This window comes from Tenebrio molitor, chromosome 6, assembly GCF_963966145.1.
Source record: "Tenebrio molitor chromosome 6, icTenMoli1.1, whole genome shotgun sequence".
In the NCBI taxonomy this organism is placed as follows: Eukaryota; Metazoa; Arthropoda; class Insecta; order Coleoptera; family Tenebrionidae; genus Tenebrio; species Tenebrio molitor.
The window spans coordinates 225,240-241,812 of NC_091051.1; the positions used below are offsets into that span (position 1 = coordinate 225,240).

Here is a 16,573-nt window from a genome sequence, read left to right on the forward strand (position 1 = left end):
TGCATTGGAAATGTCACGCACATTTCTAAAATGTTCTGATTGGCATAGAATAACTGCATTATGTGTATTTCTTCTTCAAACAACTTGACCATTTTGTTAAACTGTCAAGTATTTATTTTCGTTACCTTGGTTACGTGATTACATACATGTATTGACCTGTGTTTTTTAAAACTGAACATAGGGAATAAGTATGGGCTATGTTCAATGTTAAAAAAATGTCCCGGTATAAAACAATCATATCAAAATATTCTGAAGAAGTAAACATTAAGCGTTTTTAATGACTTTTGTAATTGTCAGAAATAATTTATTATGACATAATATTCAATTATTATGTCTTTGCAGCAATCAAATTTGTTTCGATAGTTACTAATATAATTTTTTAAGGTAATTTTATATCTACACGACCAATCGTCAATTAACAATGTTCTTATTTTAAAATCCAATGAGGATGGATTTTTTAAAATATTTTTCCGATTATTCCCAGAAGATGATGATTTCACCGTATTATTTTGGTCCGCCAGTTCTGATAGACTCTGTATTTATTAAATTTACCATATATCTAATACTAGCTTCATTCGTTACATTGACGCCTGACGTCAAACGGCTGATGTTACCAATATAACAAAAGCTAAAAGTTACCAAAAACAGTTTAATAATATGTTTCATTATTAAATTGTTTTCGGTATAAAATAATGAGCTTATTTTTAACTCAAAGTAGATAAAATATCTTTGTAATTGGCTGTCTACGACAAAAGTGCGTTATCTATACTAGAAAGAGAAACGTGTTGCAATTGAACATTATGCATTTAAAATCTGAGAAAGAATTTCTTGTGGAGATGTTGAAATAAGAAAATGTGTAATTTTTACCACATTGCCTTTGAAAAGGAGCAACAGTTACTTTGTGTTGCATTTGGAAAAAAAGCGTAATTGAAAACAGACTTCACCAATGACAACGCCAATTCAAGTGCGTTGTGTTTTTATTATAAACTTTGATTTAACTTCACTTGCTGAGCTCAAATCTTGTAATTCAGTTTTGATCTACTTCCACATATACGATCGACTTGAAACTTGAAACACATAATTATACAGGGTATCTATAAACGATTGTCTGGTCCAGCTGCTATGAAAATTTGTCCAATTTTGAATGTGCTGCTTAATACTGAATGTCACATTTTTAGGTTAGGTTTTTAACCTGACACAAGTTTCAACTGAGTTTTGCTCCGGGTAACGTTAATATATTTAATATCAACTGCATAAACAGGGGAACAGTAATCCTCCCATCATACTGTTACACTAAATCCTAATGAATAAATGTTGAGAACACCTTATCCCTGTCTGCCACCATACAATGCTGCCTTTTTACCTGCCTTCACACTTCATGTTTTATGCTAGTGATAAATACGACCTAGACTAGATTGTCGAATGTGGTGTTGGCTCTTTTCTTCCAACATACAGAAGTGTTTTTCATTTCAGGAGAAATGGGTCTTGCAGGTTTTTCAATAAAATCTTAAATTTATTTAACAACATACACAACACCTATTGTACACCAGATTGTTGAGATAAACTGGCTACAGATATTTATGTATTCTTTTCTACCCTTTCTCTCAAATCCTCGACAATTTCATTAGACACTGGTGGCCATCCTGATGATTTATCCTTGTTCTCGTTGTTATAAACCTGTTGACAATTCTTCCAATGTGAGTTAACAAAGAATCATCGTGAATGTTGACCGGATTTATTTTGCTTGTATTTCATTTTTACACACAAATAATTAATATGTCCATTCATCATTAATAAACCTTTCAGTTCGAAAGTAAGAAACAATGAACGTGTTCTGTTCAATAGAATAAACCATCTTCAAGAAAATAAAGCTCAAATAAAACACAAAACATTAAAACATAACCTCCCAAATGTTGCTAGTCTGTTTATCTCTAAAAGCGGACGTATTTGCAATTTGTATTGAAAAATACAGATTTTTGGTGTTTATTAACTGTAACCAACTACGATAAAACGAATATGTAGATACGAGTATATGGAACGAAGAAACTTGGACTGAAAAACGCAAACAAAATGTCAATGACAGAAGGGACAGTTCATTATTTCGAATTAAAATTGAGCAACTGTTTTCAAAAATGCGGCACCATAATATTTTTATTAATTAATTACGGAATTGACAATAAGACGAATATTTAACAACGAAACGTCATATGACAGGATCTGACGCCAACCTAACAAAAAATATCTTGGCCTGCTGCGTGTTTAAAACAATCGTGAACGGCTAATACTTTTCTAACTTTTGAAAGGAAAGGTTTTAGGGTGGTATAGCCTGGTCTTTAAGGAAATTTTGACATTGACAATTGTTTTAAAAAAAGGACTATAATGTAAATATTACAAACAAAATAATGATTATTGTGTCGGTAGGTGTTGAGGCGTGGCCAAGCGCGGAATCAGAGGGGTGCGGGAGGGTGATCGTAGTTTACGTTTCTAATGGCTTAGAGATTTTGTTGCAACGTTAGTTTTTTAATCATAACTTGATTAATATTTCCTCAAAATTATAATAATAAACACCATCGTAATCAGAGAATATCTGTCTTTAGTTCTTAAAGAATACATTTTTTCGATTTGAGGCTTAGTTTTCGAGCAACGGAGTGAGAAACGTAAAAACACGGCAAAATTAATGAATTTTTCGCGAGCGTCGAACAGAGATACAGGCATTTGAATTTTATTCTTTCCATAACACGCAATACTTTTTTGAAAATTGTTTATTTTTTTACAACCAAATGGCTACAGAGAATATTACAAAGTTTCTACCAAAAAAATACTTGAACATCGGCTATCCGATAAGCTACGTAACTCGAAAATTTTGAATAACGCCCTTTTGCACACGACAATTTTTGAACTTTTTTTTTTTGAAGTTCACCTATACATGACCAATCAATTTAGCAAGGTGTCAGCTTTCTGCCATTCACTGCCCACACGATGAACTTTTTGAGCCTCCGAGTTCTCTGTTAGTCGGACAGTCAGCGAATATTTTTGTCATTTCGTTTCGCGACGAGAATTTTATAATTCGTATCATGCGACTTGGCAATCATGGAGCTGACTATCTGGCAACAGTGCATTAAAATGTAGCATGAGAGCCCACCGCTCAATTCAGGAAAATGAAAAATATAATTGACTCGATAATATATTTGCATCATTGCCGGACGGTTTGATGGTTTTCAATATAAACATTTTTAAATGACGTTTTTATAAAACTTGATGTTGTCAACTTGTAACCATTGAAGGATATTTTTTTCAAACATCGTGGTTTAAGTCATCTATTCCTAAATTAATTACATAATAGATTAGTATTACTTTTTTGGAGAAATAAAGAGAATAATTTAGGTTTGATGGCAAGCTCGAAATGGTTTAGTTGTTTTACTCAGATAGACCAGCAACAATTCGTTTAGATTAGAACATAACATTTAAATGTTTTTTTCAATGTTTTGCGCTTTTCTAGAAAATCAAGAGCAAAATTATGATGTTTAAGTGTAAACGAAGCCGTCGAAGGATTTTCGGTCTTTCTTGCAAGTCGGATTTGTCATTCTATCTGTGCATCTCAAGTATCAAGCTCCGTTTTGCGACCTGTACCTACATACATACAGAGATATTCATCGTAGAGTTTCTGCGAAAATTTAATGTTATGCAACACAAAATACCAACAGCTCAAATTGCTAGATACTTACCATGTAGTTTCATTTAAAAGTTAAAATGACATTTTGTATTTCTCTATGTAAGGTTATAAGAAGAAATATGTATTGGAAGAAATCAACGTTCGACAAAAATTTTAGAAATAGGCCTATTTGGGTATCTTTGAGAGTAAACATGTGCAGCTTGAACAGCATTTTTACGCCACTCACCAAAGATAAGAATCATGTCTGTTTTTTCATCGTTTGAATACCTGATAAGATTGCGTAAAAACTGACGTACGAATTATTTTATTATGTCAGAGTCTAAATTGATTGGCAAGGATTATTAATTATTTAAAATTAAATCTAGACGCTGTTTTAAACTGTAATTTGTGTTGCATTAAATTAAATTTTCGCGGCAACTCTGCGGTGAATAACCTCTATATAAGTAGGTACCTATGTAGTTATCTTATTAATTAATTAACGATTGAGTTTTGTAATTTAATGTAATATAATAAAAATTACACACTTGCGAAAGAGTTACAATTATTTAATTAAAAAATAAAACAAACTTTTATTAAAATGTACCTACTAAAAAAGAAGAGAAAAAAAATTCCGAAGCCTTCGGCCTGATTTGCCCATACGACTGCCCTCTAAAGTGGGAACTTGCAGTGATAGGCTCAGACCCTTTTTTTAAATCAGGCGTATCATTGGTAGACTTCCCACTTCAACGGCAGCCATTTATGAAGTATTATCAAAGAGTAAGGAACTCTTTGGTATTATCTCAAGTCAAGCCGAAGGCCTAGCAAAAAATAATTTCTTCTTTTGTGTACATTTTAACAAAAGCTTGTTTTTGTTTTAATTTACACGTATGTTATTCATAGGTACGTGTGCGCGACTTTCATCTCTTAGTTTTGTTAATTGCCGAAAAAGACTTAGGTTGAAATTTATTGCGGCCGGTCGCGAGGTAATGGCAGCATTTTTCACGGCGTCGTTAATAGGTTGGTATCGTCATCAACAGTACCACTTAGGCTTAATATAGTTATATCAATATCCGGTTGATCGGGACACGTTGTAACGCGTTTTTTGCAAATATGAATGTCCAAAAACAAGAAAAACATCACGTAGATTTTTTTGGAAGAAATTGTGTCCTTGCAGAGAACGGTCGGTCGGAAAGTAACTAACCCATTCCGCATTCGAAGCCGACAGGATGATTATGGAGAGGTCAAAATTCGACGGGGCGAGAGGTGGGCGTCGCTATATCTCTCGATTGACATCTCTCGTCGGAATTCGATGGACCGTACTCGATAAATCGAGATGGTCGCGATAGCAAAATCGATTCTGGTGTCCGAGCGACGACTCGAGTACGTGTTTCTGGTAGGCCTAATCAAAACGTGACGTGTACGATAATTTATGGTTCGGATCTGTATTGCTTTCGGTACTTAGGTGATAGAGCCGCTTCGGGTCCGAGATAATGTCCTTCTGCATCCTAATGAGCGTCTGTCTGTATTCACTGCCTAATTAGAGCCTTCGTGTGTCATGTCTGCGAGATCGACTTGTTTGTTTTATTCGGAAAAAGTCGATTAGATATTCAAAAAAAAAACTTATGCATATTAGTACATGAACAAAGACTGAGAATACTAATGATGGCGGGTATTTATTAATTTTGTAAGAATTTCTCGAGAAGCCGTCGAAAAAGTTGACGATCAAAGTTAATTACGGTATAATTGTGCACAACGTACACTATAAATCAATCAGAAAGACCACCTCGACAAATGCTGTAGCCACGAACCAGTAAACTCCGCAATTACTGTTTAAAAATTCTTCACCTTTAAGATCGTAGACAAGAGAAAAAGGCTCGTCCGGAGTCTAACTAACACTTGTACCTAATGGTAATGTTCATACCACAAACAGCGCACTCGTCAGACGAGAAAGAATCATCGGCTGCTACTATCATTGTTTTAATAACAACTAATCCACTCCGTTACGAAATTGATACATTAATGGATGAGTTTCTTTCGATAGTTGGTACTATGTACATAGTAGGAGTACCTGTCAAAAAAACGTCAAAATTACTGTGTTCACTTATTATTATTGTTTAAAGATTGTACAAAATTGCAAAAACTATTTGGACACATTATTTTTCGACAGATTAAGTCATTTGTGGAGAATTCTCGCAGCTGGTTTACGAATGGAGTTTGGATGGGAGACAACATGTTCGTGCGGCTTTTTGTAGAACACATCCATTACAGAAGTGCCTATCTACTTTGAATTTCGATCCAAGATGAGACGGTGAAGATCATTGTCAAAAACTCGAGAAAAACTAGCAAATATCACTGTACCTAAAAATCTTGTACGTGTGTATTACCTGCTTGATTATTAAAAGACGCTTTTCGCAAAACAATTTTTTAATCCCCTTCGTCTTGTCGGATAGTTTATAGCTGCTCAACCAGAAACTGACATTGTTCGTTTTTAAAAATAGGTCAGACAAAAACCGGAAAAATATAAATATTTGCCGAAGATTATCGGCAGAAATTCTCCATTACGTGTTGGTGCCATTGAAGTTATAAATTTAAACACGACATTTTCCACGTGAAAATCGGTAGACCGTTCGTCCCCAGTGACCCAGTTGCAAGATTACAGGCAGCCACGATCGCCCTCAGGAATAATGATTCAAATACCGTCAAATATGGCAAGCGTTAGTTGGCCAGACATGATGATAATAATTTCTTTGCAAGAAATAAGCAAGCACTGCCGTCGCTACTTTTAACCCTGATGACCCGCAAAGCCAAAAATAGAACCTAAAGAAAGCCAACTGTAAATATTTTTGATTTGATTGTTTGACCAGGAGTTACGATGTTTGTCCAGGATTTAAGTAAATCCTGTTGACTTAAATATTAGTTTCTGCAAATACACGTCACAGAAATTTGCCAAAGAATTAGTAATATTTATTTAATTTAATTCTTGTTGATTTTGATATTTCTTTTAAAGAGTCCGATCCTGGTGACTCTCTCAGTCAGACACGACAACCATGCAGTTTTCGCACATCAGCAGAGGTAGACTTTTCCAGTACTTGGCCACCTTCTCAGGTAGATCACTCGGTTTTTCTTTTTTTTAATCTAATTAACATTAAACATTTTTCTCTAGGGGTGTTTTCAATCATCAGCTCAGGAATCAATTTAGGATGGACGTCACCATATTTGCCGCAATTGCTCAGTGAAACTTCTACAGTTCCCACGACCAGTGATGAAGGTTCCTGGTGTGCTATAATGCCATTGCTGGGTTCCCCTTTTGGCGCTCTTCTCGCTGCTATTCTCGGCGACTTAATCGGTCGTAAAAACTCAACCCTCTTGATGACCCCAATCGTTTTTCTCGGTTTCATCGGCATAGCCTTTTCACGATCGATATTCATGATTTCTGCAATTCGCTTTGTGATCGGGGCCACCGAAGGAGCTCTGTACACAGTTTTGCCGATGTACATCGGCGAAATTTCCGACCCCCAAATTAGAGGCTTCCTCGCTTCGACACCGACGATAGCGGGAATCATCGGAACCCTCTTCATCAATATCATCGGACAAATGTATTCGATTTTTATTTCGTCGTTGATTTGCGCCCTCGTTCCCTTGATCCACTTCGTCGTTTTCATTTGGATGCCGGAATCTCCCTATTACTACATCAAGAAACACAAACTGGAAGAGGCAAAGAAAAGTTTACGGATTTTGCGTGGAAACGACGACGTTCAAGAAGAATTAGATATGTTGTGCAAAGCCGTCACGAGACAGGAACAAAGTAAGAAGGCGAAAATCACGGATTTAGTTACGGTTGCTAGTAACAGAAAAGCGTGCATCATTTACGTCATTATTTGCCTTACCAATAAGTTCAGTGGTAAAAATCCATGTCTTTTCTACACTACCACGATATTTGAAGAAGCCGGGAGTCGGATCAACTCGGACTTATCCGTGATCATTTATTGTTCGTTTGAACTGGTGGCTACTTTGGTTGCAATTTTTATCGTCGACAAGTATGGAAAACGACGCCTCTTGATCATATCAACTCTGGGTTGCAGCATTTCCGTTTTCTTTTTGGCTACTTATTTCTATATTAAAGACTGGTTTCCCGATTTCGTCGAAAATTTTGATTGGTTGCCCATTACGTCTCTCGTGGCTTACAACATTTTGTTTAGCATTGGACTCGGTTTTGGTGCGGTTTCCGTACTAAGCGAGCTGTTTCCGACGAATGTTAAAGCAGTGGCTTTAGGTACTGCCGACACATTTTCAGTGAGCATGGGGGCTGTAGCTTCCAAATTTTTTCAAATTACTAAAGATGAATACGGCATGTACGTACCTTTCTGGTTTTTCGCCGTGTGTTCAGCTGTCGGGTTGATTTTCATAGTGAAATGCGTTCCCGAAACTAAAGGACAAACTCTGGAGGAGATCCAACAGTTTTTGATCGGCAGCAGTAGTGACATCGTAGATAATAAGGAGAAGAAGAAGAAGAAATTCGACGTTTGATTGATCTAACTGCTTAAGCAGACAACATCATAAAAGGATAACACTGTGATATTATATTTTTATTATGTACCTATTTATAAAAACTGTAATTTTTCTGATAATAAAATTTCTAGGCGAAAGAATTAGTGTTGCAAATGTGGACGTGTCAATTAAAATTTGTTTATATTCTAGCACTTTACGAGCATGAGTGTTTCCCAATTTCCTTCTGTCAACGACCTGTTCAAAATCCGTGACTTGTGTGGGTTTCCAACATTGTAGAACGGTCCCAGCTAATTCATATCGCTCTCTCCACTAATAAAGTTATCTTTCGAAGGCCGTTTCCTCGGCATCTCGTATATAGAACGGCCGCATTTTCGGACACTTGGTGTCCCTTTGATCGATTGTGAGCTCAAAGGGAGCGGTCACATCTCAATTCCCTCCTTTCATTTTGTTTACCCGACACACGATGCCGCGCTCTAAGTGCCCTAACTTGTTTAGATAAGGGACAACGGCGTGGAATTTCGGCGTTCTCATCGCGTCAAGTCCATCCCGGATTGCGCCACACCCGACAACGAAACAATCAATTACGCGCCATCGGAAAAATTCCCAGCGAGGATCGGAACAGTTCAGTTCCACGCTGTGACAGCCCTTACAGCAATGTCTTCGTCGTCACTCACCAGAAAATTTAAGGGAGTTTTTCTCGTCGGAAGGAAATCGCTTGACCCAGATTGAGAACGACACAATCACTACTCAATGGGTAATTATCCCACTTGCACGGAGGTGTTCTGGAGCTAGTCACTTCCAGTTTCAAGGATGTCGTTTACGGGGTCTTCTATTCTTAGAACAAATTATGATGCAGACAAAATTTTTGACCAGGTCATCAAACATTACTCCGGAATATCAAATAGGTACACCCGATTTCGCAAAATGAGTAGGGTCTAAGCTCTTTGAGGGAAGACGACGTCACGGTTGGTACCGCTGGTGAAATACCAAACCATTGTCCAGCCACCTACACGCAGGCGGCAAACTTGTTTATTTCAAAACAGAGTTCATTCCAGCCTCTCGACGACTAGATAACGATATCGAGAACACAACGTTTCGACCGAACCAAAAGAAAATGTGTTCCGTCAATATCGGGGCGAAGAATTTACACCTATCTAGTCTTCTGACCGCTTGAAATTATAATGTCACCAAAAATCGACAAACAAAAAATCCACGAAAACGCTGGATCGCCGGGACCTGTCATAACACATTTCCAGATCAATTAGTCGAATCTTGCATATTTCGACAAGCATTGTGGCTGCAGGCCGTCAGCGATCCGTTCTAATTAAAAAGGGACGAGTTTGTTGGTATATAAGTTTTTTTTTCTTCTTGTCGTCTGATTTAGTGCGAACGTGATGCGGGCTCCCCGTTTCATAATATTTATACATCAATTAATCAAATACAGTTTTTGTTTTGTTAATTTAAACCTTAATCAAAAGATAGTATCAGCGGGACACTCGTTAAAATTTCGTGGCGATTAAGACTCCTTAATAACAGCTCGCTGAAAATCGACTCTATTCCGGTATTATCGATTTAATTTCGGCGATTTCTTAAAATCCAATTATTAAGTTGAGCGCGAGTTCGGACGGTTTGACTGTGTGGGCAGTAGAAATCTAAAGAACCAGGAAACGCCGCAGCAGGAAAGGACCGGTATGACAGGCACCGGACAAAACTGTGAAAAATAATTGGCGGGTTCCGGCACAACAGAAAAATTTTCATCCTGCAGTGCTATAAAGCAACATAACGAAAACAATACGATCATTTAAAAAAAAGAGATAAATGGCGGCTGCGGAAAACAAAACTCTCGAAAACGTGTTGCTTAGCTTCGTCTTCAATCTCTGGGCTTGGCACAAAAAGACCCATTTCTACTCCTAATGATATAATCTACTATTAGCTAAAGTTAATATTATAAAAGTTTAAAAATGTAGTATGCGTAGGTACATGAGCCAGCATTTAGAGGAGCAAAAGCTCTCACAGAAAGGAGCACAAGCAGGTAAAAAGCATCGTTCAGAAAGCATCGACCGGGTCCGTGGTCCCGATTAATTTTGCGCTTGAGTAATGCATTATGTTAATTTTTCTCGCAACATATTAATAGAACTGGATATTTTAATCTACATAAGGAGATTACTGGAATTAAACTATTTTAATAATCTCTAGTTTCACTGGCGTTCGTGTCTCGGAATGCCGGAATTAACATAATCCCGCTACTGTTAGCGAATTTTTCAAATATCGAAACGAAAACAACATCACAGAGAACCCCTCATCGTAAAAACTCTAATTTCGTCTAAAGTGAAACCTGCGACCCCTTTTCGTTACACTCCGGCGGCGTATAAAGGATGATCGATCGAAAACAATTCCTCGATAATGAGGATGACAGTTTTTGGACATCATCCATTACCCGAAGACAGGCCAACATGTCTGCTGAGCGCGATTGTCGCATCCTAACCTGATCAATTTTCGTAAACGATTTTTATTTTGTCTGTGGCCGGCTTTATACATCGCCGACTCGTTGGAAGAACAAACATTCGGAGATTTTCATAAATCACAACGTAGAGCAGAACACCGTAAGACGGCTCGCCAATTGTCCTAAATACTTTCCGACTCTAATAACTTAATAAGATATACTGGAGGGCTGTTCGTACGTCGTTTATTCCTCATCATCGAAAGTGTTTCGTATCTGCGCGGTCCATCTCTCGTTTCTCGCGCCATTGTCACGAAGACTTCGATTGTGAGCACGACTTCTTCGCCCGAAAACGTCGATAAGCTCCGTCTCTGGAACAGCGGACGACTCGAGACTTTTTTACGTCTTGTTCCAATCTTTCAATTTTTTTTTTTTTTTTTTGTTTATTTCATCGTAACAATTTGAACGAGCAGCTCGACTCCGGGCGCTGTTGCGTAACGTAGTGATTGACCAAGGATTTCTCTCTACTTGTCGTAAATCATCCGGACATCGTCGTACAAATATAATCACTTAGACGGAGTTATTTGTGGTCATAATATCAATAAACATCAAACGACCAACTATTTACCGAGGCATTTGAGATTGCATATTTACGACGATGAAATGTCAGAAGGAAAGGCACCATGTTTACGGTTTTAATGCCTTTTTTTTGTTGGGGCATATTCGTTGCGTAATAACGAAGAGGGTTGCCGGTACATGCAGACACTGGGTGTCCTACAACCAGTAGTTCCAAGTCTATAGTTAATCTAATCCCGCACACGAATTCCCGTCAAGGTAAAAATGTACCCCAAATTCTAGACTCGAATTCCCGTCAGAAAAAAAAATCTCCGTTATTGAAAGATGAAAGCACGATTACGAAAGTAAGATTCAATGATAAATCTTTTATGTTCTCAAGTAGAGTTCTGTTCGCAGCTGAAGGGACATTTGGTGGGGGAAACTTGCGCGGTCAAAATATCCAACCAATAGCAACCACTCTTATTTAGTAATAAATGGACCTGGTCGAATCACAGAACGGTTGTTTGATGTTTATTAGTTGATTTAGCAAAGATAGGAAAAATCTGACACTGTCAAAGTCACTGCCGCCCCGAAAATAAAACTTAGACAACTGTCTTCAACATCAAAACCTAACCTCTTAAATTCTGCCAGTCTGTTTAAAGAACGAAAACTCTACTGAAAAGCGCTAACAAAACGTTAATGTCAGAAGTGACAGTTAATAACGAGTTAAAATTAAAAATTAGGCAACGGTTTAAAAAAAGCGGCACAATGTTTTTTTTTGCAAAGCTGGCTTGACCAGACAATTATTTATAAATACCCTGTATTATCTATCGATACATCACTAAATAATTGTGGAAATATTTATATGTTGGTATACTTAGTCGTTTTCAACGACATCCGTGCTGTCAGTGTCATTTTTAATATGTTATAGCAGATTGTATACACAAATTCATAACCAGTACCTATTCAAAGTAGGTATAAGCAAATCTTAGATAAAAAAAATGTCAAACAAAAAATTGAGGTTATGGTAAAAGAAAATGTATATTCGAAAAACATCAACAACAAACAAGAACTCAATCTTCAACATGGTTAAATTACATTAGTAATAATAAATTTACCTCAAGTTAAAAAATTTAATTTTAACACATGTTTCCTCTAACTAAAATTATGTGCCATTATTATTAGATTGTTAAACATTAAAAAATAGGGATCTACACAAACAATTAAGTAAATCACTTGTCTGATTCAACGAAAAGATTAAATTTTGTCATATTATAATACAATAAGTGGTCTAATTTTTTCCGACAAAATTTGTCATTTAAGACATGAGTAGCTTTTGCAACGAAAATTACACGAGTCGACGAAGGAGACGAGTGTAATTTTCTAAAAGCAAAAGCTACGAATGCCTTAAATGACAAATTTTGCAGAAAAAATTAGACCACGAATTGTATTCGACTTGACAATCCACCGAGAAAATTTTTATCGAGTTTCATTTTGACATAAATTTTTTCGCTGAAAAACCACTAGTTGTTTTTTCACTCAGCTGGTTGTTTTTTCACTCTGCTCGGTGTTTTCTCACTATAAATCAATTTGATTGGTCCAAATTTGAAAAATGCTACAATTCGATTGGTTAAAAATTTTCGAGTTGGATTGTCGTTAAAAATGTATTGTAAAATTTGAAGGTATTGAGCAGTTACCTTTTGAAACAATTGATGATTAATTGCCAAGCAACATTTTGTACACCCTTTAAAGTCTGTCAAAATTGGGCGCGCTTTATTAGAAACGTCAAATTGTGAAAATTTATTGAAAATACTCTAAAAATAGACTACAGCGACAGAAATTTCAATATTGTTACATCAAAAAATTGATCGTCAATAAAAATGCTGTAGGGAGAAACTGGTTCTCGAAAGACGTCTGGTTTGCAAGAAAAAAGCAAAAAACTGTGTTAAACGTAGCTGCAGATGCAAAAACGTAGATGCGTATGAAACAAACGCGCAATTTTGCAGAATTTTGGTCATCTCTTTTGGCACAAACGCAAGTGATTCAACATTTTAAAAAGGCATGTAAAAATTACGTTTTTAAGACTTGGGTAATTGCATTAATGGGATTTTATTCTCACCATCTAAAATATCCGCATTTTAAATTTCACAAAAATCGAAAGTCTTAGCTGAGACACCCTGTATTTGTTTGAGAAATCGATTTAGATTGACAGTGGTGTTTTGGAGCCATCTTCCAAACTGAATTAGCTGTACGGAAAAGCGTGATCGAGGGTGGCTCAACAGCTAACGTCGAGCAAATCTCATGGCACTCAACTATACCCATTTAACCACAATGTGAATGAAAAAGTTTAGTAGATACATTTGTCATCCTCTTTGGGCTTCGAAATGGCCCTTCTTCGGCGCACCGACGGTTATTTATGGATGTTACCCGAAGGTACTCGACTTGTATTTCAGCAGGCTCGGTGAAAGTGTTAAACAGTTTTTGGACGCGAAATTAATTAAAATTCTCGTGATCACGTCTAGGTGTTGAAGCGTTGTGTGTTTTTTTCTCCCCGTCGACGCAGTTATCGGATGAGTTATTTCTGTTTTTCAAGATGGAGGCGGCCGCCGAGACAATGTTCTATTAATTCGACCGTTGTTGGGAGTTTTTTCCTGGGCCCCATGCCCACTTATTCACAGTTATTCCCGATCAGTTATTAAAAATATTGACTAGGTATAATAAGCATCACCGGATCGGTTATGAAAAACAATGTGAACTTCTCCGAATAAATCTGATACGGTTTGGCGATTTTACATAGTGCTTTTTGCCCTTAAATATTCGCATTCATCGTGGCTCGCCCGCCGTTGGTTAAACGGAGGTCGCCGATTTTGGTTCAGTCGCGTATAAGGTCCGGTCCGCCGCGGCTCATTACCATACAATCCGACGATATGTTAATACCACAACTACCGGTGTTCGCGACTATTAAATTTCCTAACAAATCGGCCGCAATAAGCCCCGTAAGTGTTTAACAAAAACAAACAAATATCCAACATTTATCAACGAGTTAAGCGTCGGTAATCTCAGCAAATTAAATAAACGTCGGGGACTATTAATGCGCATGCGTTAATGACCGACATTTCTTTCTGTCGCTTTGGCGCATTCCACAATGCCAGATTTATGTCGGCGCATTCGTAACATGACGGAAGTCGGGTGAGTCTCACTTTACAAAGTGCAAGGGTGGATTTGGCGCGTACGAACGCGCCCAAATTTCGACTTTGTAATTTAATTATGACCCGATGTAATTATAAATGTAAATTAAATTTTAAATCGTATTCAAACGATATCTATATACACTAATGAATTTAAATTGATTAATTAAGACGTATCACATTTAAGCTTTTTTAATATTAGTCACAACAAAAATATTCAAAGGCCATAAATTTCGATTCGTTGCATAAATTTTTCACCCCCCACTTCGACTGGAATGAGGATGCAAAAATATCAAGGGCGAGGAGCCAGATTTTGTTCATATGTATCAATATACAAGATCATTAATATCCGTTATAATAATGGACCGTGGATGTTAAAGAGTTGCGAAAAAGATAATAAAAACAGTCGACTTGATGGCGTTTTCAACGACGGACTCGGAAATCTGTAAAGGCGGTTCGTTGTCCTGGGAAAATATTCAGTCATGCAAATTGAATTATTTTCAAATAATTATGTGGAATGCCGGAGCCGACTTGACACGAAATTTTACGATAGCTTGCTGAACCTTTAAAATTTCATCTCCAAAGAGTCATCAGAAATTATTTTCGAGAATAAATTCAGGAGATACCGCATGAACTATGCTCATCAACAAAATCGTGGTGGAACTAATCTTTTCACATTTTAATCAGTGTGAAATCGTTCAATAGTGTCTTCTCCAAATTTGTGGATGTTATCGAAAGTAATACATACAAACAACCTTGATGGAAAACAACTTAATAACTCAAACCTTTAATTAAACAAACCCTCAAATCTAATCTATTCGTCAATATTAGATTTTCATTACATTTTTGTCTAGTGGTCAATTTGTTGCTATTAAGATATAATTATTGATAGGAACAACTGACATTTTAGTTTTGTGTGAAATCACTTATGAGACCTTGATCAAAATGGCCACAGTAATGACAAAAATTGACGACTGAAACTAAGGATAATTTCCCCTCCTGAAATAGCAGTTTTTCTATTTTGCACCTTTAACACATTCAGTATAACACTCAAACGGGTTTCGAAAAGGAGTTCTTTTCGATAGCGGTATCAGCAACATTTACGTCAATTTTTAATGTTGGCTGTGACTCACAGTGAGTAGTTATGCTAAGTGATCACTGCACTTCACGACACGTTAAATTCAAAACTTGCAATTGTTCGTCTAGTTTCTAGTTACCAGTGTTACCAAACCTTTATATCTGCCACATTAATTTTCCAGGCATTATGTTTTGAACTTTTTTTAAAATTTAAAATAGAGACAAAATTGAAAAAATATTGTATTACACTCGTTTTATAAGCCATTTTGTAGCACTTGTTTGCTTATAGTAGGTACTTCTCGCTACGCTCATCGTGCTCTAAAAAAACGCGTGCGACAAAATGGTGTCTTATAAAACTCGTATAATAAACAAGTTTATGGAAACTTATTTCTACTTTATTAGCACAGTCGTAATAGCTAAAGCAATTCTTACCGGAAGCAACCAAAATTCTGCGAATTCAATGATTTAATCTCTAAATATCAGTTTTCAAACTATCCTCGCGTGATTCGTTCAACAAACGTTGAGGAACCACCAATTTTAAGGTTGTGTAAGAAACTTTGATCAATTTTTTCTTCTTTGTAAAAAACAGCGTACTAATCATGATAATTAGAACAAGTCAAAATTAAACATTTTCTCTTTCCACGAACTAAAAAATATGATCTATGAGACCGCAGGCAATTTGAGTCTTGCCAATAAAGAAAAAACATTTGAAAGTCATTTTCATGTGAACAGAACGATATCCTACTACAACGATCAGGTACCTAAAACTCGTTAATTTTGGCAGTGCTTTTAATCGTATCAGTTATCACTTAACATTTAGAAACACACCTTAACCATGCATTTGCCATGCACCATTTACAGTATTTTAGAATGTAACAAAATGGCGTACTTATGCACAATGTTGAGAATTTAGATAGTCGGGACTTTTTCGAAAATATTTGTGTTGCATGTTGTATCCTGTAGGTATAGGTACATATATAAATATGGCCAACTAAAAGTTGGGCAGTAATTGCGAATAGGAGTTTTGGAAGCAGCGCCATAGATCTTCATTTAAAACTAAGAACGACACGCAAGTTCAAAAGCATTACGACACATCCAATACATATCTTTATGCTAAATATCCGAGTTCGATCTGGCACGAACTCGGCGTAA

General features: G+C 36.6%; 2 protein-coding genes across 2 annotated transcripts in view; one reads left to right on the forward strand and one right to left on the reverse strand.

The window, feature by feature from the left end:
- The window catches only part of ds (dachsous cadherin-related 1), a 121,869-nt gene that overhangs the window by 26,706 nt on the left and 78,590 nt on the right, over nt 1-16,573 (reverse strand). The window lies entirely within an intron of this gene.
- LOC138134299 (facilitated trehalose transporter Tret1-like) lies at nt 4,575-8,321 on the forward strand. The gene is made up of 3 exons (XM_069052488.1): nt 4,575-6,021; nt 6,660-6,757; nt 6,816-8,321. Exons 2-3 carry the CDS (start codon nt 6,700-6,702, stop codon nt 8,177-8,179), a joined length of 1,422 nt encoding a protein of 473 aa, XP_068908589.1. The 5' UTR covers nt 4,575-6,021; nt 6,660-6,699; the 3' UTR covers nt 8,180-8,321.

Bases quoted from the DNA above. Each gene is read 5' to 3' on its own strand.
- LOC138134299 (XM_069052488.1), top strand. From the start codon at position 6,700: ATGCAGTTTTCGCACATCAGCAGAGGTAGACTTTTCCAGTACTTGGCC. The intron at 6,758-6,815 runs GTAGATCACTCG...ATTTTTCTCTAG, and splicing joins GTACTTGGCCACCTTCTCAG to GGGTGTTTTCAATCATCAGC.